Raw genomic sequence first — 23762 nt, 5'->3', positions numbered from 1 at the left:
AGTTATTATTTTAAGTCATTGCAGGATTTTGGTTACAGTCCCTGGAGCAATGTGGAGGTGCCTTGCTCAAGGGCACTTAAGCCATGGAGTGAGGTAGGCAGTGGAAGGGTGGGATTGGATCTTAGTAACTGAAAAGAAAATAAAGGACCGCAACACTGTTAAATGCTCCCAAAGATTTAATGGCCCGGTTCAGTTATCTTATGTTTGGTCCAGCACCTGTGCCACTGATGTGCACGCATTCTTTGACTTTCTGGGAATGGATTCAAACCTGCAACCTTCGCCACGACTACCTTTTCCATAGGTGTACAGATGAGTTTGTAATTGCTTAGAGCAGGGATATGAAAATAACAACTCAGAATCCCAATGGGCCAAAATGAAAATTTGGAACAAAACGGCAGGCCAAACTCTATTATTTATTTCATTTCATTCATTTATTTAAAAAATAAAACGGAAGTAAAAATACATGCACATACAATAATACTCAAAGGCAAATTTCACAAACACTCATTCCCATAATGGTAGATCAGATGAGTCTCCCCTGCTCATATTCTGTTGTATATGAGTGTGAGCTGTTACTGGTGTGGGCTCTAACTCAGTATTACTTGTGTATGAGGGCCAACTGTAATGCACATTTGGTAACCTTGTGTGCCAGCTAAAATTACTCCACGGGCCAAACGTGGCCCTTGGCCCTGAGTTTGACATCCCTGGCTTATATCCTTCATTCCCTCAAGTTGGCTGTCAGATTGTCATAGATCTCATGGTGAGCAACAATGAAGCCATAACACAGCAAGTGCCTGGTTGGTTGTTGGCACCAAAGCTTTAGATGGGCCCAGGCAAAGTAAGTGCATTCTTCTTGGATACAACATTCAAAACTATGCCTAAGTTGTGCAGATAATTAAGTAGTCTTAAACCTTAAACATAGGCTATTGTGTTAGTTCTTAACTTGACCAGAACCAGTCTGCTTCCCAGGCTACCATATTTTATTTTCAGGCTGGATCTTTGTCCCAAGTATTTTTGTTTCATGTCTGCGACTGTCTCAGCATGTTGTGAATTACGTTTCCAAACCAGTATACTTGTGCAATATTTACTTTATTTTTGTGTCAAGAGGGCTAGGTGCTGACATTGTTGCCCTTAAAATACAGTATACCTTCTCCCCAAATCACCAACTGTCACTTTGTTGCGACTCACTTCAGAAGCGAATGGGCACACTGTGTCAAATGCCGTCATTACGCACGACTACTTCCCTATTTTACGCATTACGTTCGCCCAATCAGCTGCGGCTCCTCAACCACAGGGAAGAGGCAGATGATATGGCAGCTTTGTGAGCGACCAGGTGAAACTTGCTTTGTTAATTCCGTGTAGCTGGGGAACATGAAGACGTTTTAAGTCGCTGACGGCAACAGGGCCTCGGTTAGAAATGATATATTTGATATTAATTTCCGCATTTTCTGGGGCTCTCGTCACGTTAGTGTTACAATTCCTTCTTCTGTATCGGAGAAGCCCGGAGCCTATTGGAAGGACAGTGCAATATGTCAAAGCAGTGCCTGATCCCTTATTGAAGGATTACTTTAATAACCAACATGTCGAATCGGGACAGCATCAAGAAAACACGACATTCGCTGCATCTAAACAGACAGAGGCCGCTGCTCCGAAGCCGCAGGAAACGTCTGTCAGCAGTAGCCCGAAACAACAGCCGCCACCGCCTTCTCAGAACGAGTCACTGAGCACCTCTAAGCCGGAGACATGCGGCTTTTTAAATGCAATATTTCTCTTTTTGTTTCGGGAACTGCGGGACACCCCGGTGGTCAGACACTGGATCACCAAAAAAATCAAGGTGGAGTTCGAGGAGCTGCTACAGACCCGAACAGCCGGGCGGTTGTTGGAGGGTCTCAGCCTTCGGGATATATCATTGGGCAATTCATTGCCCGTCTTCAAGACGGCCAAACTTATGAGGCCCGTCGCAGTGAACGAGGACGGGATGCCGGAAGAGCTGAATTTCGAGGTTGACCTCGAATACAACGGTGGCTTTCACCTGGCCATCGATGTAGACCTGGTGTTTGGGAAATCCGCCTACCTGTTCGTGAAAATGACGCGGGTTGTAGGCCGGCTGAAGCTACAGTTCACTCGGATGCCTTTTACGCACTGGTCCTTCACCTTTCTGGAGGACCCACTGATAGACTTCGAGGTGAAATCCCAGTTTGAGGGTCGGCCGTTGCCCCAACTCACCACCATTATTGTCAACCAGCTGAAACGAGTAATCAAGAAGAAACACACGTTGCCAAACTACAAGATAAGGTAAAGGTCACGTCCTGCAGTGAAGTCCATTGATTCACCCTCTTGTGTCTAGGTGCATACAGAATCCTCATCAACACTTTGGTCACATGCTATAGGGGGGCTACCTCAACTGTGCAATAGGAAAGCTGTTGTATGTAGACAAACCGAGTTGTTTTGTCTGCATGGCGTGGGTCGCATGTTGTGCATGGCTTTGTTTTGGCACCTGCTCAGGTGTCATTGCACCTGTTGCATCCCCTTCAGCTGCGGGCCTTGGAGATGGTCCATGCACATTGTCATGACACTGCAGCAAAAAGGCCTTCAACGTCAACGGCATTCTTACTAACGCAATTGCATTTCTATGAATGTTCAAGACCTCTGAAACTGCAGTGTGTGCATGCGTGGCTGCCTGTTGTCCTAAGGGCCTACTATACTCTCTGCTCAACCTTATCTGCCATTTGGAGTGAAGTGTGTTGAAGAATGGCTTTCTGCTAGACAGGACAGGGCAGGGCTCCACTGTGGAATGCGGAGACAGGTTTAGAATTATTGTATGGCAGATGTGAACACGTCATGGAGAAGTGAAGAACTGACTGTAGCACTTTACTTGACGCCGGTGTCATATGCATGTCATTACATTGTCATAATAGGGTCATGACACAGTCATGGATAAGTCATAAACATTATGTCCATCATGTCATACACATCTTATGACTCTTGGCCTTAAGTGACATTCGGCTATGGCAGGGTTGTCTTTGCCATAACAAAATGTCACTTAAGGCTGACAGTCAAAATATGTTTATGACATGGACATACTGTTTATGACATGTGCATAACTGTGCCACGACACTGTTATGACACTGTAATGACATGCATATGACACCGGCGTCAAGTTAAGTGTTACTGAGAACAGACACCTGTTACTGCCCTACAAAGGCAAAGTGCACTAACTAAGCTAACTTTGAAAATGAGGAAAATGTCTTCAAAGCATTGGTATTATTAAGTTGGATATTGTAGTTACTGCAAATTTGACATACAGCAATATCTCTAAAATGGGACCCATTTTGACCACCATCCATTGTCATAAAGGAGGTGTAATGAAGACCATTTTCAGTCTAAACTCAAGTTTATCAACAAAATTGTTGTCACTGCACTTTGCCTTTGTAGGGCAGTGTACGTAGGCCTTATTTGTGGGGGTGTCTCCATTTTCACCAACTTGTCCTCTCACTGGCTCAAATTCTTTTGTGTAACTGCACCACTTGAGAAACGTTAAACTTAAGGACTTCCTCTTGTGTGAGATGCAAGTTGTGCAAAAAGGAGAATGCACAGGATGGTGTTGTAGAAAATCCATACGCTTACTTCTCCACATCAGTTCCTCCTCAGTCTTGTCTAGAATTTTCGGTCAGAGGGCCTTTCATTGCAAAACATATCTCTGATGTATGGTATTGGTCTTTTAAAGGACAACTTCAGTCAATTTCAACATGCAGTTGTAATGCTCACACTACCCTGGACTTGTCAGTACCTGAGGGTTTTTTTCCCTTCTTCTTTAGCCTTTTCCGAGATCCTGGTCATTGTAATGGGGGCAACTGTTTGTTTACATTTCAAAAAAACATTTTTATTTATTCCCAGAAACATCCAAAAGGTTATGCAACATCAGCAGACAACTAGCAACAGCGGTACCTTTTGGGAAAATATTTGGAGTAGGCCTATGTATGGAGCACACTTACAGCAGCATTCACCCTTGCACAATGGTTAAAATGTTTGTTTACTTAAAGATGAAGCTAGGTTATCTCTTTTGAATACCCAATGACCCCGAGTTAATGACACGTTCTCTGTGTAGTGAGTTAATACAACGTTTTTGTATGTAGCTTTTCAAGTTTTTTCACATGATGGCTGTGTGGCTGTTCTGCTTTCCCACCTTTCATTTTCACACACAAGTCTTTTTCTGCACAACACACAGATTGTGGTCAGCGATTAGCTGGAAAGGGTTTTCAGATGAGAACAGCGTTAGTGGCTTCATGCATGTTCTACTTAGTGCCTTCATGACTTAAACGTGTGTGCGTCTGTGTTTGCGCGTGCGTGTGTGCGCGCGCGTGCGTGCGTCGTGCGTACATGCAGCTTGTAAAACCATTGGGGTGAGTGTGTAAAATCTGTCAAGCTATTTGTCGTAATCCACATTTGCTTAATTGCGTCTAATGTGTGCAGAGAAAGCTTGTGCTTTTAGTGCAGTCACCTGTGCCAACTTCAATGCTGCACGCCAGTGTTTCTCAACCTTTTTTTAGGCAAGGCACCCTTTCAATTCATGAAAAATTTCAAGGCACCCCAAACCAACAATCGGTAACATGGCATCACATCCGATACCACACAAGCTTAGAAAAGCAACACATTTGGTCACACGACCTACGTTCGAAGTTGCAGCTTACTGGGGTGACCTAAATTTACTTTATTGTGCGTAAATGGCAGATGAAAGATTCCACTGAATAGCATTAACTTATCAATTTAGACAAATATGTATTATATTACATAATTTATTTATCAGCCACTTTTCCGCGGCACCCCTGAGGGGGGCCCGCGGCACCCCAGTGTGCCCCGGCACCCCTGTTGAGAAACAATGCTGTACGCAGTGGTGGCCAGGCAGGCCCAACCCGACCCTGGCAGCTATTTGGACAGTCAGTCCTGCAGTGGACAAGTACTGTACGTAAAGTTCAAAACAAAATCATTTTTTATGAAGACAGCAGGGGTGTTTCATCTCTGAAATTGACAGCTGGTGATTATTCCCCTCCGATGACGTGTGGCAGATGCAGGGTTGAGTGTTCAAGCAGCAACAGCGGCGTGTGTGTGTGTGTGTGTGTGTGTGTGTGTGTGTGTGTGTGTGTGTGTGTGTGTGTGTGTGTGTGTGTGTGTGTGTGTGTGTGTGTGTGTGTGTGTGTGTGTGTGTGTGTGTGTGTGTGTGAGAGAGAGAGAGAGAGAATGATGTGGATTGATGGAGTCCTTAGGCTGCTGTACAGTATACTTCCAGGTGTGTGTGTGTGTGTGGGGGGTCTGTGTGTGTTGGAGTGTATGTGTGTCTGTGTGTGTTGGAGTGTATGTATGTGTGTCTGGGTATGTATGGTTGGTGTGTGCTGTGGAGACTGAGAGGCCATGCTCTGAGGTGTTGTGATGGTCACACGACAGCTGTCGCGACTCACGCTGCAGAGAGAGAGAGAGAGAGAGAGAGAGAGAGAGAGAGAGAGAGAGAGAGAGAGAGACAGAGAGAGAGACTAGAACAAACTGGTATCACGGTGAGTGAGCATGGCAGCACTGTGAGCCACAGACCCTGTCTCTCCACGCTTAGGCAGCCCTGATGAAGGGCATAGTAGAAAGAAGTGTGTGTGTGTGTGTGTGTGTGTGTGTGTGTGTGTGTGTGTGTGTGTGTGTGTGTGTGTGTGTGTGTGTGTGTGTGTGTGTGTGTGTGTGTGTGTGTGTGTGTGTGTGTGTGTGTGTGTGTGTGTGTGTGTGTGAGTGAGTGAGTGAGTGAGAGAGAGACCTCCTCTGGGGTATCGTAGAGGGCAGTGCACTGCTGTGCTTGAGGTAAGCGGACCCAAACTGGCAGCATTGTGTGCCCGCCCGCCCTGCCTGCCCGCCCAGGAAGGTTTGTCACGAACGCTGTGCCAGCAAGTCTTCTGGCTGCTGGATCGGACACCCTCCATTTATTAGGAAACATTATGATGCACACACGTACACACACACTCTCACAGCCAGCCACACACACACACACACACACACTTTGTGGCAATAAAAAACGACACTCATTTATCAGTAGCAGATATATTGGAAGTGACCACAGCTCTTTACTCACGTTGTTAGTTAGGGAGCAGTCCAAAGCCCTTTCATTTAAGAGTTGATAATGCTTCTCAGATAAGTAGAACTACACAGTCTTCCTGCGCTAGTAGGCTAGGTCTTTGATTCTAAGAAATTATGCTATGTTGTGATCGTGTCCAGCATAATTTTTAAAGGACTTTTATTATCGTCTTTATTTGTGTATGTGCATGTGTGTCTCACGTGAACCCCGGACAATTGTGCGGCAGCCTCCAGAGCTGGTGTGTGAATGTGGGAATGTGTATAATTTGAAAGCGCTTTAAATTCAACTTCATAATTGTGATACTGTGCTACGTATATAATACATGTTGTATTGTATTGTTGTGTTGTATTTTCAGACAGTGTGCGTGGTGCGTGGTTCTGATGCCTAGGTTCCGAAATCATCCATGTTGTGTTTTGGGGCCAATGATGTTTTGGTGGTAGCACACGTCAGGGTGGTTCAACCACAATTACTGTATGCTTGTGGGCAGCCGTGGCCTGGTGGTTAGAGAGTTGGTCTTTCAATCTAGGGGTTGCAGGTTCAAATCCCCCCTGACCTCTCCCTACATCACCATCCATGGCTGAAGTGCCCTTCAGTAACATTGCTCCACATTGCTCCAGGGACTGTAACCAATGCCCTGAAAAAGACTAACTGTAAGTCGCTTTGAATAAATTGAAAGCGTCATCTAAATGCAATGTAATGTAATAATGTAATGTAATGCTTACTACTAGGTTTACTAACTGGTCTCTAATTCAGTTCATCTTTCTACATTTGAAGAGTAACCATGGTTATTATGTTTATCACCATGAGCTGTCCGTTGAGAGAGGATCCGTTTTGTTGCCCACAAAAGCTAACTGAAACTTGTGGTTTTAGCACGTACAGTGTGGACATATCTTCTCACTTCATGTGTTCTTTTAGCGAGTGGGCAGAGGGGGCAAAGAAAGAGATACAATGGACTTCAGTGTTTCTCAAGAACGAGGGAGAGCGAGAGAGAGAGAGAGAGAAAGAGAGAGAAAGAGACAGAGAGAGCGAGAGAGAGAGAGAGAGAAAGAGAGAGAAAGAGAGGGGAAAAAAGAAAGATAAAGAAAGATTTGTTCAACTGTCATTTTTAACCATTTCGTACCAGAAGCGGAAACCTTTCGAAGACAAACACAGTGGCCTATGCCACATCTACATCATTTGCATCACTCAGCAGTTTATTGGTGTGATCATCATCAACCACAGACAGTGGAAACACTGCGACTCCTAGCTCTCAGCATCGCATGTTCACTTTTTTCCCCTTACTTGACTTCCATCAGATAATCTCACAATCCTAAGCTCAGAGCCTACCAGTAGGGCTATGAGGCATGCGATGAGAGAGCGAGAGAGAGTGTGTGTGAGTGGTTGAGAGTGAGAGAGATTAAGTCTCAGTGAAAAACTGATGGTCCAGAGTGGAAGAGCTTTCGCAGCTTTTCACAAATATTACTTTCCTGTGCTGAAAATGCTACAACTCTTACAAATGTCACACAGAGGGTACAAACGTCACACAGAAGGTCTGGACCCGAGTCAGGACCTGCCAAAAAAACAATAATTTAATCCAAACAGTGAGTTGTGGTTGCAAATAAATTAGTAATCGTTGCTAAATAAATGTCAATGACCCAGAAGAGTAGAACAGTTTTTTTTTCCCTGTCTCATATTGGCCTCCAAAGGTACTTTTTCTTTCAGAGGTTTCCAGACACACGTGTGTCCATTGCCCATGTAATGAGGCGTAGGCCTGGCCATGGATGCCTGATTATCATCGACTTTCAAATCTCGTACCGAGATGTTGGTCTGACCAAGAAGATAACGAATAACGTTTCCCAAACGGCCTGGTTGACCCGCCTCCCTCGGTTTGCTACTGGTCGAGGCCAGAAAAGCCGAAGTTTAAACCAAACATTTTTTTAGTCCCAATAAAACCTCTCTGCTTAAACTTCGTCAATGCCTTGAACAAGCCTCTACCCAGGGACGTTGGCGCTGCTCAAAGTTGATTGCTTCTCGACAAAGTGGGTTGAGTTCACGATCTCTCCGGAGCTCAGAGACGATGTTTGTATTGTTCCTGGCTTGACTAGAAGCAACGCTGAAGGTGTTGTGTCACTAGAAGGGCGTGGCCTGTCCATGGCCATGGTGCTGTGTGTTGTCCTGGTCATGTTGCTGTGTGGAGGAGGCCTGGTGCCTATACTACTACACTGTGGACACTTTACACTTTATTTTTTGATGTGTGTGTGTGTGTGAGAGAGAGAGATACCTTCGCAAATGTATGTAACAGTGAGCTATATATGATGATTATTTTATGTGTAATATGTGTGTTACGTCTTGTGGGCAATGTCTTTATTTATTTATGTATGTGTGTATGCTACTTGACACCTTCATTTCCCCCTGGGATCAATAAACGATACTCTACTCTACTCTACAAAAATGGTTCAGGATAAGTTAAGGCAAAGAAGGTGGACCTAACAAGAAGCGTCATTTTGTTTATTTTCCGGTATCCACTTTATGTCTGGTGAACGCCCCTTTGGGAGACCTACGGTTAGGAGACCTTCGGAGTCCCGAGGTTGAGAATCAATTAAGTCCTCTTAGCGCTGTAGATGGCGGTAGCGCACGTATTGCGCAAACACCTCAAAATGAGAAGAAGAAGTACGGGACAACGCCCCCTTAGGAGACCCAACTTGAGCACAAGCTTTTGCATTGAGTGGGCGTGTTTTGCGATATCTTGCTCTGATTCAGTATTTTTGGTTAAGGTTAAGTTAAGAGGTAAAACATCTAATAGAAGAGCCTGGACTCCTCATTTTCTTAAAAAAAGCTCTCGTATTAGATGATTTACCTCTTAACTTCACCTTAACTTATCCTGAACCAGCTTTGTAGTTGTAGTATAGGCCTCTGGTGCTGTCTGTTGGTGATGAAGCAGGGAAGCCTCAGCTCAAGACTGGAGTCCGATTGCAGACAGGCCTGGGTGGGCTGGTGCTGGGGCTGGGGCTGGGGGGTGATGGGTGAGGGCAGTTATACGCCTCGACAACTCACTCGAAGTATTGATGTTTTGCATGAAGGACTGCTGAGGTGTAATGGAGAGTCAGGATGCACGCACGCACGTACGCACGCATGCACGCACACACGCACGCACGCACGCACGCACGCACGCACGCACGCACACACACACACACACACACACACACACACACTGTTGCCCCCTCTCCATCTTCTGTCTGCTCTTGTCTGTTTCAGAGTGATTCTGTGTCCACTGAGTCGGGACATTGGAAGGAGATAATGGCAAAGAATGACCAGAGAAAGTGAAAACATTCAGCATATGCATAGAATTCCGAAGTGTTCTTATTTCTCAGAATTTCAAATTTCTCAGAATTCCCAAGTGTTCTCATTCCTGTGTCGCTTGGCCTCTGCACTTGTGTGTGTGTGTGTGTGTGTGTGTGTGTGTGTGTGTGTGTGTGTGTGTGTGTGTGTGTGTGTGTCTGTCTGTCTGTCTGTCTGTCTGTCTGTCTCTCTCTCTCTCTCTCTCTCTCTCTCTCTCTCTCTCTCTCTCTCTCTCTCTCTCTCTCTCTCTCAGTATAGCTGCAAAATCTGTCTCTCTATTTTCTAGAAAGTCTTACTCTCGCTCATTTTCGCTGTGTTTGAGGCTCGTACATATCCACACTCTGAACATGAAAAATCCTTTTGAAATGATGCAAGCCCTGCAAAGCCTTGGCATACCAGAATCAGTTCAAGGGTACTCTGCAGTCACAGGCTCTGGGTCTGGGCTGGCATGTCTCGCATGACTGACCCCACTGATGGTGCCTGCCCTGGGTAAAAAAATCAGCCGTGGTGGTGGTGGTGGTGGTGGTGGTGGTGGGCTGGGCGCCTCGACCAAGTCGACTTCCCCAACACAGCCCCATCTGACCGCGTCCAAATGTCAGCCCCAGAAGTGTCAATCCCTGGCTTGGAAAGTGAAAGCCTTTGCTGCCATGATCCAGTTTATAAAGCCACTGAGCTCCGAATCCGCTCGAACATAAAACGACGCAGGGCTCTAAATTAACTATTTTAATCTCCAGCAAAAATGGCCAATAGATGTTAATCTTACTAGCCAAACACACGCCTTATAATGAGTCAAAGTGGCTAGCAAGTACCAGCCAAACTGAATTTTCACCAGCATTTGACCGTTTGGCTGGTGTTAATTTAGAGCTGTGAAAATGAGTAACAAACCCTTCAAGACTTGCTTGATCACAGCTACACAGTGAATTCGCTAAGAGTTTGGAAGGAAAACACACCAGGGTATTTATTCTTTTTTTGAATCTGGGATTGACACCTCTGCAATGATTGTGGAGTCATAGCCTGGGCGAATAGCCGACTGTTGACTCCGTCAATCAGTCTGGCAAAAGCCATGAGGAATCCGTCTCCGTGGACGATGGGAGATGGTCTGATCTTACTCTATCATTTAAATTAATTGAAGTTCCAAACTGAAATTAAAACCCATATTGTGCTTTATTAGCATGCCTGTTACGTTATAGCGTCGCAAAAGCATACAAATAACAAAACGAAAGTGTGAATATAGTTACCTTAACCAATCAGTAACGGAGCTCGCGGGTGAGTTCTACGTCACCACTCTCAACTGTTTGCTGATTGGCGAAACACTGAGAGAACCGAGCTCGAGGCTTTTGCCAGACGATGTGCGGAGCCAAAATCTTTGGGTGGAGTACAGAGGATGGCGTCGCGAGGCTAGTGGAGTCAGACTTCCTGGAGTAGAAAAGGCTGCCAATCGGATTGGAAGTTGGAGCCCCTAGCAGTGGCATGCGGACTGGAATGCAGTAGAATAGCCTCTACAGCAGTGGTGGACAAAGTAAAAGTAAAAATTAAAAAAAAGAAACACAGATTCTTTCCAACACAGGTAACTTATCTGAGTAAAAACTAGACCAAATGTACTTGTCTCACGATAAGCTGATTCTGCACAGGTTGGGTTGAGTTTGTGGTGGGTCCTTGTTAGGTTTTTATTGTTTTTCAGTAATGACAAAGTCTATCTCAATAGGTAGGTAAAATGGAGTAAACGGTGTAACAGCTATGTAATATCATGTGCTACTGTTGTAATTACACCATGAAAGTACTTTTACTTTTACTTCGTCCACCACTGCTCTTACAGCAGGGACTCTCAAACTGTGGGCCGTGGCCCAGTGACGTGTTTGGTCGTGAAGGTATTCCTAGTGGGCCTTGAAATCGTTTTCTTAACATTAAATTAATATTTAACATAATTTGTGTGTGTGTGCGTGCGCGTGCGTGCTGTTGAGTATTTATTGGAGTTGTGTTGTTTATTCGGTCAAAGGTCGGCCCCAAACATTTATGAACATTTAAAGTGGGCCCTAAGTTGGAAAAGGTTGGGAACCTGCTCTACAGCCTAAAGTGGGGAAACAACAATAACTATATTAATAGCCATATCATGACAATCATGATAATGACTTGACCAATTTATATGGTAAAGCAGCCATTTGCATATTATATTTGACATCTTAAACTTGTACAAAGTGCACAACTCCATTGTTGTTTTTTGTTTGTTTTCCCCCAGCCTCCATTGCTTCTGTGGAGCCCCATAGCCGTGCATGGCGTGCTAGTTTGCTAGCTGGCTTGACCCAAGCATCCTCACTCAGTAGCCTCTGCTGTGCACCAACGCAGGATGCTAACTGCTAACTCTCAGCTGGGGGTGACCAAGGCAGGATGCTACTACTCTACTCTGCTAAGTAATGCTTAGCTGAGAGTGAACAGTGGCGGCATGGGGAGGAAGTGATCCATGGTGATGTAACGTGGAAGCACCGCACAGATGGAGGGATGCTGTGGAGCGATGGGGGGGATGGAGGGATGGAGGGATCAGGGGGGCGGGGAGGAGGGGGTGTTGCAGAGCAGGGAGCATTGGCTGGAAGCAATCCAGGCATCGCCACTGCAGCCTGCAGGCTTAGCACATGCAGGGCATGATTGTGTGTGTGTACTGTATGAGTGTGTGCTTGTCAGAGGTGGAAATTAATGTGAACTTTACCGGGCATTTATGTAATGCATCAGTAAGTAATTAATACATTTTAAGCTTAGTAGTAGTATTAGTTGTAGTAGCAGTAGTAGTAGTAGTAGTAGTAGTAGTAGTAGTTCTTGGAGTAGTAGTAGTAGTAGTAGTAGTAGTAGTAGTTGTTCTTGGAGTAGTAGTAGTAGTAGTTGTTCTTGGAGTAGTAGTAGTAGTAGTTGTTCTTGGAGTAGTAGTAGGGGGAGTAAATCATACAGCGATGACACAGCGATTTAGACACCTTGCCATTCCAAGACTTTTTTATACTGCCATTCCGGCTCTTTTAAGGGGAGCTGTCTACGGGTGTGGTGCTGAATCTTTCCCATGTGTGCCCTAGGAGTAACGGTAACTAAAGTGTGCTGGGCACATTAATAGGCCCACAGTATACACATGATCTCACTTGCACAGCTCCAAAGATCGCTCTGAAGTAGGCCTAAGGAGCTGTTCACATGTGGTGCTGAAATCTGTAGAGGATGCCTCAAGTTGTAAGACACTTGTGCTACGTGCTTGAATGTGCCGGATTTGGGTACTCTTGTCGAGGTGTGTGTGGATGAGGCGATACCTGACGTTCTACCTGAAAAACAGTGTTGTTCTTGATCGTTGCTTTGTCTGAAATTTGGCGTATAACACATGATTTATTTTCCTTCATAACATCTGTCATCCTTGAGTTTGAGCATCTCATCAATAACACCCAGTATCTGTAAAGCAAAGTAAGCTTATACAAGGCTAAATAAATAAGTGCAAATTTGCTCTTGTGGTATATCGCCACGAGACAGGTGATATGGCAGGGAATTGATCTCCGGAGAAAGAACATTGTAAGCGGATCCATACAGGCGAGGCGGCCTCTGGAGCCTGGGGGTAATGGAGCGATGATTGATGAACATGATGGGGAGGTTTTGGATTCTGGTGCTGATGCACTACCTGTTGTATGATGATGTCATGTCTAGACTGCCATCTTGACGTGTGTGTGTGTGTGTGTGTGTGTGTGTGTGTGTGTGTGTGTGTGTGTGTGTGTGTGTGTTTGTAAGGCTGTGAGAGGTGAGAGTTATGGATGGAAGAGAGCACTGAGGCCTTGTGTGTGTGTGCGCGTGTGCGTATTCCCATATTATTGAATGTATTGTGTGTGTCTGAATAACAGCTAACAGCCAGAGAGAAGGTGTGTGTGTGTGCACGCGTGTGTGCGTATTGCCATGTTGAATAACAGCTAACAGCCAGAGTCAAAAGGTGTGTGTGTGTGTGTGTGTGTGTGTGTGTGTGTGTGTGTGTGTGTGTGTGTGTGTGTGTGTGTGTGTGTGTGTGTGTGTGTGTGTGTGTGTGTGTGTGTGTGTGTGTGTGTGTGTGTGTGTGTGTGTGTGTGTGTGTGTGTGCGGGTGTGTGTGTGTGTGTGTGTGTGTGACTGTGACGTGTGTGTGTGTGTGTGTGTGTGTGTGTGTGTGTGTGTGTGTGTGTGTGTGTGTGTGTGTGTGTGTGTGTGTGTGTGTGTGTGTGTGTGTGTGTGTGTGTGTGTGTGTGTGTGTGTATGGCTGTGAGGCTTGTGTGTCTAGTGTGTAGTGTAGCTAGCCAAACGGCGACACACAGCACAGGAAATGTTTCGGGGCTGCAAGAGGTCCTTGGATGATTGACAGTGTCCTTACTAGTGTGAAGTGTGAGGCTGTCTTTTTCCATCATGCCAAAGACATTGCGTTGATTGGATAGGGAGGCAACCCATGATCTGAAGTAAGGATAGACCGATATATATATCGGTATTGGTGTCGGGCCGATATTTGCATTTTTTAAGTGTATCATATCGGCCGATACGTGTGTGGTTTTGGCCGATACTCAATATTTATATATTTTTTTTTTAAAGGAACCAAGACACTTTATTTTTTTATTACTTGATTGTTAGACATTACTTGATTGTTAGAGTGGGTGTTAAAATGTTACAAGTTCTACCTCAATTTGATAATGTTAAAGGAATGTTTATTTTTAACTTGAGACCTGGAATATTTGTCATTTTTTAACCTTTTTTTAAACCCATATCGGCCCCAAATATCGGGTATCGGAAATAGGGTATCGGCCAAGGGTATCGCATCGGCCATTAAAAAACCTGTGTCGGTCGACCCCTAATCTGAAGTATACACTACCTGTGGCAAAACATTCAGAGCAATGTTGCTTAGCTGTTGGGTCAGGACCCAAAAGCGGTTCTGTGGTGTGAAAATGTATGAATTGACTCTTTTGTTGACGGTCACAAAATTGAAACAAGATGCCGTATTAAATACAGTAAATGACTGTTGTTAAATCGAGAGTGAAACATGATTAATACTCATCTGCGCTGGTTGATAGACATGTTATATGTAGGCATACAATGCAAATGCAGATATTATCAAATGCATGGATATGTTTTTGATAATCATTCGGAGACCCAGACGGCGCATAAAAATATTAGCAAACTACATAATGGCCATGGAAAATTGTTGGACCCAAGACTATTCGGTAACACTTTACTTGACGCTGGTGTCATAAGCATGTCATTACAGTGTCATAATAGTGTCACGGCCATAATAGGGTCATGTGTCATAAACATTTTGTCCATGTGATTAACATTTTATGACTGTTGGCCCAAGTTTGTCTTTGCCATAACAAATGTCACTTGAGGCCAACAGTCATAAAATGTTTATGGCATGGACATAATGTTTATGACTTTTACATTACATTACATTACATTTTTACGTATTTAGCAGACGCCTTTGTTCAAAGCGACTTACAAGGAGCAATTTAAACAAGAACAGCCTGGGAACTCCCATACTGCCTTTAGTTCTACACAATCGTTTCGATCTGAAAGACAGTCTGGGGAGGATGACTCATAACGTCCAAGATCATGGGCCCTGTGTCATAATGGCCAAGCATTCCGACCTTTACAGTTTCTCTGCCCAATCAGAGAGCAGGGCAGTGTCATAATAGCCAAGTATTATAGGCAACTCCCCAGACCTAATCTCACTTGTGATTAGGTCTGGTGTTAACCAGGCAAGGTAAGGCACAGTGTACAGTTGCAACACTGATAGCAATGTTCTACAAATCTATCTTATCTATGACTGTGTCATGACAATATTATGACACTGCAATGACATGCTTGTATCACCGGCGTCAAGTAAAGTGTTACCGACTATTCCAGGTAAGAACGACTTGACTTGAGAATGATTTACGGGGATCACAGGTTATCAGCAGCAAGGGAAGGAAAATCATAGCCGATCCCTCACATCCAGCACATCATATCAACCTCCTCCCTTCAGGCAAGAGATATAGAAGCATTCAGAAAGTCAAAGAATGCGCGCACATCAGTGGCACAGGTGCTGGACCAAACGTAAGATAACTGAAAAGAAAATAAAGGTCCGCAACACTGTTAAATGCTCCCAAATATTTAATGGCACGACGTTTCGGACTAACCGTCCTTCATCAAAGTGCACATAGAAAGATAGAAGCATCACAGCATCCACATCCAGATTTAGGAACAGCACACATACCCACTGACTATCAGACATCTTAACATGCCATAATTTCCCACTCTCTATGCACTTTACCCTTAATGCACTTTATTATCTCAGCATAATCTGTAATTCAACTGCTGTCTAATGCCTGCTGGGACTCTCTCTGTTTACGGTTTGTGTCAACCCATAGTTATATTTATTGTATGCGCTTTGCAGCTGTGTGTCTTGTTCATTATTTGTATTTGATGTTGGGGGATATGCTACAAAAAATTCCCATCAACTTTGTTGACATAGCAAATAAACTCTTGTACTTGAACTTGATTTTAGACATTGCTCTCCATAAATGGCCCTCAAAGCTGATTCTTCAGATCATGCGATTTCCTCCCTTATATCCAATCAACGCAAGAGTTGCTGAAAGCAAAGGTTTGTTGCAGTCCGTACTAGTACGCAGTTTCATTTTGTGTCCGTGTGACAAGGAAAGACCCAGCGCTGCATGCCACAGCAGATCGATGAGCTCCAAGTCAAGAGCCACTGCGAGAGTGGAAAGGCCTGTTAATGATATTACTGGCCATCTAGACTCCCGCTGCACTTGGCTGTGTGCGTGTGCGTGTGTGTCTCTGTGTGTGTGCGTGTGTGTGTGTGTGTGCGCGCGCGTGTGCGTATGTGTATGCGTGTGCGTATGTGTATGTGTGTGTGTGTGCGAGTGTGTGTGTGTGTGCGTCTCTGTGTGTGTGTGAGACATTCACCTGAGTGGATGATGACTTGGGTGGGGGACGGTGAGTGGCAGCTGGTTGGCTGTTCTCTCTGTTCCGTGCTGAGCTGAAAGTCTTTTGTTCTGCAGCCAAGTGTGACGGAAGAAGCCCAGCGCAGCACAGCACAGCACAGCACAGCAGTTGGCTCAAAGACGCCGAGTAATTTACTCCATTTTTAATCAGATGGGTCAGTTTCAGGAGAAGGTGTGGCCGTAGCTGCTTGCCAGGTGCGTAGGGTGGGGTGTAGTGGAGTGGAGTGGAAGGGAGTAGGCCTATATTGGAGTGGAGTGCAGTGTAGTGGAGTTTACTGCTGCCCTACAACGGCAAAGTGCAGTAACTATGGCAACATGTAAACAGAGAAAATGCCTCTTTGAAAGCCTTGCTATTCGTCTGGATAATGTAGTTGCTACCAATTTGACATACCAATACGTCTGAAAAAAGGACACATTTGGACCATACGGCTTTGTCACAAGATAAAGGATGTGTAATGAAGACTGTGATGGAGTGACCATCACTAGGGTTGTGCACTTAATCTTTGTGCACTTAATCTTTATGCACTTAATCTTTGTTGCACTTTAAGGGATGGGGAGGGTCAAGCACTGGTGTCACTTTTACCTCTTATTGCACTTTACTTGAAAACCTGCTGCTACTAAGTATTGTACCCCAAACACAATTTCATTGCCTTTTTGACAATGACAATAAACTCTTGAATCTTGTCACACTCGTCATATCTCAATTTCTAGAGGTCGCTGATCACGTTGACACAGAAATGTTTGTAATCAGAGTAATCATTGTTATAGGACATCTACGTATGTTGATAGTGGAGGTAAAAACATTATAACCTTGAGGTGAGACATGATGTGTTTTTTGCATGGTAATGGTGGGGTGGCGTCCGCGCCAATGTCTTATCCTGAGCGTATCGCTCGGTGCGTAATTCCAAGAGCAGTATAATGAAAAGGAAGAAAGGAGTCGCACACTGGAGCTGAATGCAGAATCAAAAACTGTATTAAACAAAGCCGAAAAAAGTAAATAAAAACGGCAGACAGGGGACAAACGTTTTGGGTCTAGCCCATCATCAGTGTTCCCAGTTTTTTTTGCATGAAAATGAAACGTTTGAGAAGTATAAAGTTTTTCTTCTCAGTCATTGTCACTTTTCATTTGTAGTGTAGTGGGTTACATGGCGCTATTCCGATATGCCGCTATTGTCTATTGTCGGGAAAACGTTGCGAGATGTGCCATTTCTGTTCTCAGCTTTTATCAGTTTAGGGAGAGCGCATGCAGTTACCCTAACCCTGACCCTAACGCTGACCCTAACCCTACGGTATGTCCGATATCGGAATAGCGTTATCTCTGAATAGTGGTTGCCCCCCGTGTAGTGTAGTCTGGTGTAGTGTAGTGTAGTGTAGTGTTGTGTAGTGTAGTGTAGTGTTGTGTAGTCTGGTGCAGTGTAGTGTAGTGTAGTGTTGTGTACTCTGATGCAGTGTAGTGTAGTCTGGTGTAGTGTAGTGTAGTGTTGTGTAGTGTAGTCTGGTGCAGTGTAGTGTAGTCTGGTGTAGTGAAGTGTTGTGTACTCTGATGTAGTGTAGTGTAGTGTAGTGTACTCTGATGTAGTGTAGTGTAGTGTAGTGTAGTGTAGTGTAGTGTAGTGTAGTGTAGTGGAGTGGAGTGGAGTGGAGTGTAGTGGAGAGTTGTTGGGGCCAACTGAGGCTGTGCCCTCTACTCTACTCTCCTCTACTCCCTGTGCTGGGAACATGTTGCCTTCTTCCCCACCACATGTTTGCATCCCTGTTGCCTTTCACCTCATATTAAGAGCATTGTGATATTCCAGTTAGAATCCAGAGTGGCTGCCTGCCTGCGTGCCTTGCCATGTGTTTTGTTTGCTTTACCATCTGGCCTCACACTTTTCCTTTTTCCCCTCACGTTAGAGCACCACAGTGCAGTATAATTTTACACTGGGTCAGTGCGGTTCTCAACCTTTTTTTGAACAAACGCCTTCTTGATCTCATCATAATCTCCCCCGCCCCCCCCCCGAACCCATCGTAACAAGCCATCCAACACCCCATCTCCCCTTTTTTGTATTAGAATATAAAGTGGACTAATGTCCCCCCCCAACCCATTTGCAATTGCCCCAACTGCAACTGCCAGCTGAGTGGGGGCGGGGCTTAGTTCCCATTGGGGGGCATTAGCCTATTTTATTTTTCAATACTAAGGGCGGCATTAGCAGCCTTATGATGATGGTACTGGGACTCGGCTATAAACATTGTCCAATCTCTCTAGTATCTGTCTAGTGTAATGGTTTGGTGATGAGTTCTCTGCATAGTAAGGAGTTAAATTCAACTGGCCCCACCACTGTGCAGAAAATGGTCAAAAAAGGTACTGCAACTATGATGCTCATTGAAACTGGGCTTCCTATTGCCAAATTTGATCTTGACATGAAGGTTTACTAAATAATAAACAAATATTTTCTAGTATGGTCCAAGTACAGTCATTTTTGCAGCTAAAAATGACTATTTTTGGAAATTGCTTCCACTTGCTTCCTGTCATTCCTTCACTGTCCTATCATAAAAATAAAGTAAAAAAAGTGAAGTTCAACTGTCTCAAAATCTAACTGTAAATGTTGTTGAGTCCCACAAGACATCACTGAAGGGGCCTCTGCTAGCCAAGGTCATGAGCCCATAAGCAACCGGCTGCCTCTGCTAGCTTACCGATAGTTGCGCCACTGTACTGTATACGATACAGTGTGTATAGATAGACAGAGGGGCTGTGTATCTGAGCAGTAGATCAATCCCTATGAAAGATCTTCAAGTCATGCACAATACTTAACTGTAGTTATTATTAGCCTGTTTAAATCACGGGACATTTGTGTGCAAGACGTGGTGAACTGTTGAAAACAAGCCCAACGTTGTATTGCATGTTCAGAGATCTCTTCGTCAACTCCCCCTGAAGCTGTTTTTGGGCTGTGAAGTACAGAGCCAGCTTCTGTCGTTTAGTTTTGGATTATATTTTTATTACGCCGTGCCGTGTGTGCATCATGTAGTTAGGCTGCGGAAGTCTGTCTGTGTGTCTGCCGGGGCGTGTGTGAGGCATCTCGTTCTTGTACTTAGCGGAGAGTGTAATTATGTCTGCACTATCATCAACTGTGGCTCTGAACTCAACCGTGTGCGTGCGCGCGCGTGTGTGTGTGCGTGTGTGCGTGTGTGCGTGTGTGCATGTGTAAAAGCCTTAGCATGGATGTTATGTAATCACTTTCCTGACATCTGGTCCTACTGAACTACTGTTATACATCCGTGTGCGTGTGCGTGTGTGCGCGTGTGTGAATGTGTGCGCGTGTGTGTGCATGGAACGTGTGTGCGTCATGCATGTGTGTGTAAGACAGGAGGGAGGGTGCAGGAGTGGTTTAACTGCTCCTCTGCTCTTCAGTCACTTCTTTCATCATCATCATCATCATCATCATTGTCTTTGTCATCATCAACATCATCATCACCACCATCATCATCCTCATCACCACCAACAACGTCATCGCCATCAACAACGTCATCACAATCATCATCCACATCGTAATCATAACCATAACCATAACCATAACCATCATCATCATCGTCAACATAATCATCAACATTAGCATCATAAACGTCATCACAATCATCCTCATCTTCATTCTCCCCACAATCAGTCATCCTCTTCTTCCTCCTCCTCCTCATTATCATAATCCTCATCATCATCCTCATCATCATCATCATCCTCATCATTACATTACATTTAGCAGACGCTTTTATCCAAAGTGACTTACAAAGGGGGACATACAGAACACACACACACACACACACACACACACACACACACACACACACACACACACACACACACACACACACACACACACACACAATGTACACTGTACAGCAATGTAGTGTATGTAATGCAGTCTAGTACTAAGCACAGCGTCATGATTTTTACAAATTGCACACCACTGTGGATCACAGCTGGTGAAGGTTGCCGTGCTGCAGTACCCACATTAACATTTCTAAGTGTTGTCATTTGTCTTTTTATCCTTCCCAGTAATAATCATAAGCAGGCGTGTTTCATTATGACGAGGCGACGCAGCCAGCCATCCATGAAGTGCAGGGACGGATTACAGCATGGGCCTACTGGGCCCAGGCCCAGGGGCCCAAGAGTCAAGAGGGCCCTGATGCCCAAGCTTCTATAGTTCCATTTTCAAATCGGCACTTTTAACAACTTTCTCATGGGGCTTACCCCCCTAAACCCACCACAACATAGACTCTGACATCTGGCCTAAAAAACAGAGTCGATTTGTAAACTACCAACATCCATTAAAGTAACAGTCCAACCTTTTTTGATTTTCACATATTTGAGGTATTTCCCAGCATTATTCATGAATGTGCATATCATTTTCGTTGATGTGTTTCCATTGCACGTCTATGGGAGCAAACAAAACATCATCAAATGTACTTATATAGTACTTTAAAATTAATGTACAATTCACCATAGTGCAAAACAGCTATTTAATCCTGTCCTGTGATCATTTGTGGCTTGATGCTAATGCCTCCATTCACGTCCAGTGATTATGCTAAGCTATGCTAATAATTCTGATCCAATACATCTAAGTACTGAAAAAACTGAACTGAGAAAAAAATGATATGCACATTCATGAATAATGCTTGGAAATACTGTAAATATGAAAAAAAAAGTGTGGACTGTTCCTTTAAGGGGGAGGGGGCTTTCTAGCTGTCATGCCCAGGGACCTATGGAGTCATATTCTGCCCCTGGTGAAGTGCCACAGCAGGGGGTCCCGGTTGGAGCCGGAGCGCCTTCTTGTTAGGAGAGTCTCCTCCTCGAGGTGTCATTTTACAATCCTCTCCTGATTGAATTAGATGATGCGTAACCTGCGTGACATTTAAAAGGCCTGAGGGGGGAAAAATAAGTCAAGCAAGGGGTTCCCTCGAGATGCTGGATGGTGGTGGTGGAGGAGGGTCCTTAAAGGTGCACTGTGTGAGATTTTTAGTTGTTTGCTATATTTTCAGAATTCATGCTACCGATTCACTTATGTTACCTTTTTCATGAATACTTACCACATCCATCAATTTCGAGATGCTGGATGGTGGTGGTGGAGGCTCTTTAAAGTTGCATTGTGTAAGATTTTTAGTTGTTCATTTCCAGAATTCATGCTACCCACCCATTCACTTATGTTACCTTTTTCGTGAATACTTACCACCACCATCACATGGTGGAGGGAGGAGGCTTCTTAATGGCCAGTCTCATCCTACAACTGAGAAGAGAAATCGGCCTACGGTGATGGGGAAACGGAAACAGCATTTCTTTCATTTTTTTCGTTTCTCTTTTTTTCTGGGTTATGTGACGGGGGAAGGTCGTCCTGTTGCGTGCAGTAGGATATATTCCTGGTAATGGATATTCCCTGCGTGTGCTTATCGCTGGGCAAACATGGGGGCTTTACGATAATACACCGTAGTGAGCTAGCTTGCATGTTCGTTCGCTCGCTCGCTCACACCGGAAGGAAGGTCCAAAGTCCATCTGTCTCCCAAATCTCTCTTTCTCTCTCTCAGTTTTCCCCCTCTATCTCTCTCCACCCCATCACACCATCCTCTCTACCCCTCCTCTTTCTCTCTCTCTCTCTCTCTCTCTCTCTCTCTCTCTCTCTCTCCTTCTCTCCCTCTCTCTCTCTCTCTCTCTCTCTCTCTCTCTCTCTCTCTCTCTCTCTCTCTCTCTCTCTCTCCTCCAGCACTGCTTATGCAAGCACACATGCCCCTGTTCTCTGCAGTGGCTGCTCAGGTTTCTAATCAAGAGGGCTCAGGGCCCGTGCAAGGCCGGGTCAGCCATGCATGAGAGAAAGAGAGAGAGAGAGAGACAGAGAGAGACTCCTCCATTGTGTGACAGTGGGGGACGGTCGGTGGCCAAATGGCTTTGAGGTCTGTGAGATCTCCCCTAATTGGTTGGCATCATCATGTCGCTGGCTAAGTTAACTGCTGGGGACTTTTGTTGGAGCGGGACGGGGATAGGGACAGGACAGGTCTGGTGTCACCCCCGTCTCCTGTCGCTGTGGCGATGGGGACAGGACAAGTCTGGTGTCACCCCCGTCTCCTGTCCCTGGTACCAGTACCAGTTGGGTGGTCAGTCGTCCGTCTTTAGGCCGGACTGTCTGTCTTTCCTTTATTTTTTTTAAAGATGTTTTTTTTTGTTCTTTTTGGACTTTTTTATGATGGGACAGTGAAGGAGTGACAGGAAGTGAGTGGGGAGAGATAGACGGGGAAGAGACGGGGAAGGGTCGGCAAAGGACCCGGGCCGGAATCAAACCCGGGTCAGCCGCATGGCAGACGAGTTTGCGTCTTTTCAATGCCTTGTCCGCCATCCGGTACAGCATAAAGCCGGACGCGTAATTGATTAAAAATGCATGAAATTGCATCTAAGAAATACGGAAATGGTCACCCTAAGTAGCCTACCAGTGTTGGGGCTGAAGGGGTAACGTGAGGTGAGGTGAGGTGCATGTGTGAGACAGGGCTATGACAGAGAGAGTGGAGAGTAAGACAGGGCTATGACGGATGAAGCGGAGAGTGAGACAAGGCTATGACAGGGAGAGTGTAGACTGGAGAGTGAGACATGTGGGTGAGACGGAGAGAGCGTGGGGGGGAGGAGGGTAAGGCATGTGGGGAAGAGGAAGTGAGACAGTGGCTATGTCTCAAATGGCGCACTTTTGTCAGTGCACTGACAGTCATTGCATAGTGCACACAGTGAACTGAGGTCTTTAGTGCATAGTTAGTGTCGAGGAAAAATGTGAGCACTTTGCACTGTGCCCTCGCTGGAAGTGACGGCTGAGCATGCCATTAGCTTGCCAAAATATGAGTTGGCTACTGTTTTCAATGCACAGCGTCTGGTGCTTGTATTTTCATGTCCTTCACCCCAAAGGACAACAATCACACATACAATACTTTGGTTGGCATGTAAAGGTTGGTGTCCCATCAACATTACTTACAGAATTAGGAGACTGTTGACTAGTGTCCATCATTCAAGCACTGCATTTTTCTGCCATTGTTAGGGGATCATCCTGGCACTTTCAGTGCACTGGCTCCACTGAAATTTTCAGCGTGAGCGCCCTAGGCACTGAAAAACAGTGCCCGAAGTGCACAAGTTTGGCATTTGAGACACGGCCAGTGTGAGCAAGCATGAGCAACAGAGTGAGACGGGGCTCAGAGAGAGCGGAGCGTGAGACAGACAGGCCTAAGAGAGAGGAGAGTTGTGGGCTAAGAGACACTGGGGCTAAAGGGGGATTCATACTTGTCGTGACTGGCGCTACCCTCCTTCATACTTCACTCGCGACCTCACTCGCAACCTCACTCGCGCCGTCACGTGACCCAAAATGACGTCAC

At 45.2% G+C, this 23762-nt stretch overlaps 1 protein-coding gene across 1 annotated transcript in view; it reads left to right on the top strand.

Annotated features, from left to right (window-relative positions):
- The first annotated feature begins 1298 nt into the window (after nucleotides 1–1298).
- The window catches only part of pdzd8 (PDZ domain containing 8), a 99441-nt gene continuing 76977 nt past the window's right edge, over nucleotides 1299–23762 (top strand). Inside the window, exon 1 of the mRNA XM_063190964.1 lies at nucleotides 1299–2295. Coding sequence (XP_063047034.1) covers nucleotides 1418–2295 — 878 coding nt within the window. The 5' untranslated portion in view covers nucleotides 1299–1417. The remainder of the gene's footprint in view (nucleotides 2296–23762) is intronic.

The sequence above is a fragment of the Engraulis encrasicolus genome, chromosome 24, assembly GCF_034702125.1.
Source record: "Engraulis encrasicolus isolate BLACKSEA-1 chromosome 24, IST_EnEncr_1.0, whole genome shotgun sequence".
In the NCBI taxonomy this organism is placed as follows: domain Eukaryota; kingdom Metazoa; phylum Chordata; class Actinopteri; order Clupeiformes; family Engraulidae; genus Engraulis; species Engraulis encrasicolus.
The sequence above is the reverse complement of the archived record's forward strand: the minus strand, read 5'-3'. Positions and strand labels throughout refer to the sequence as shown.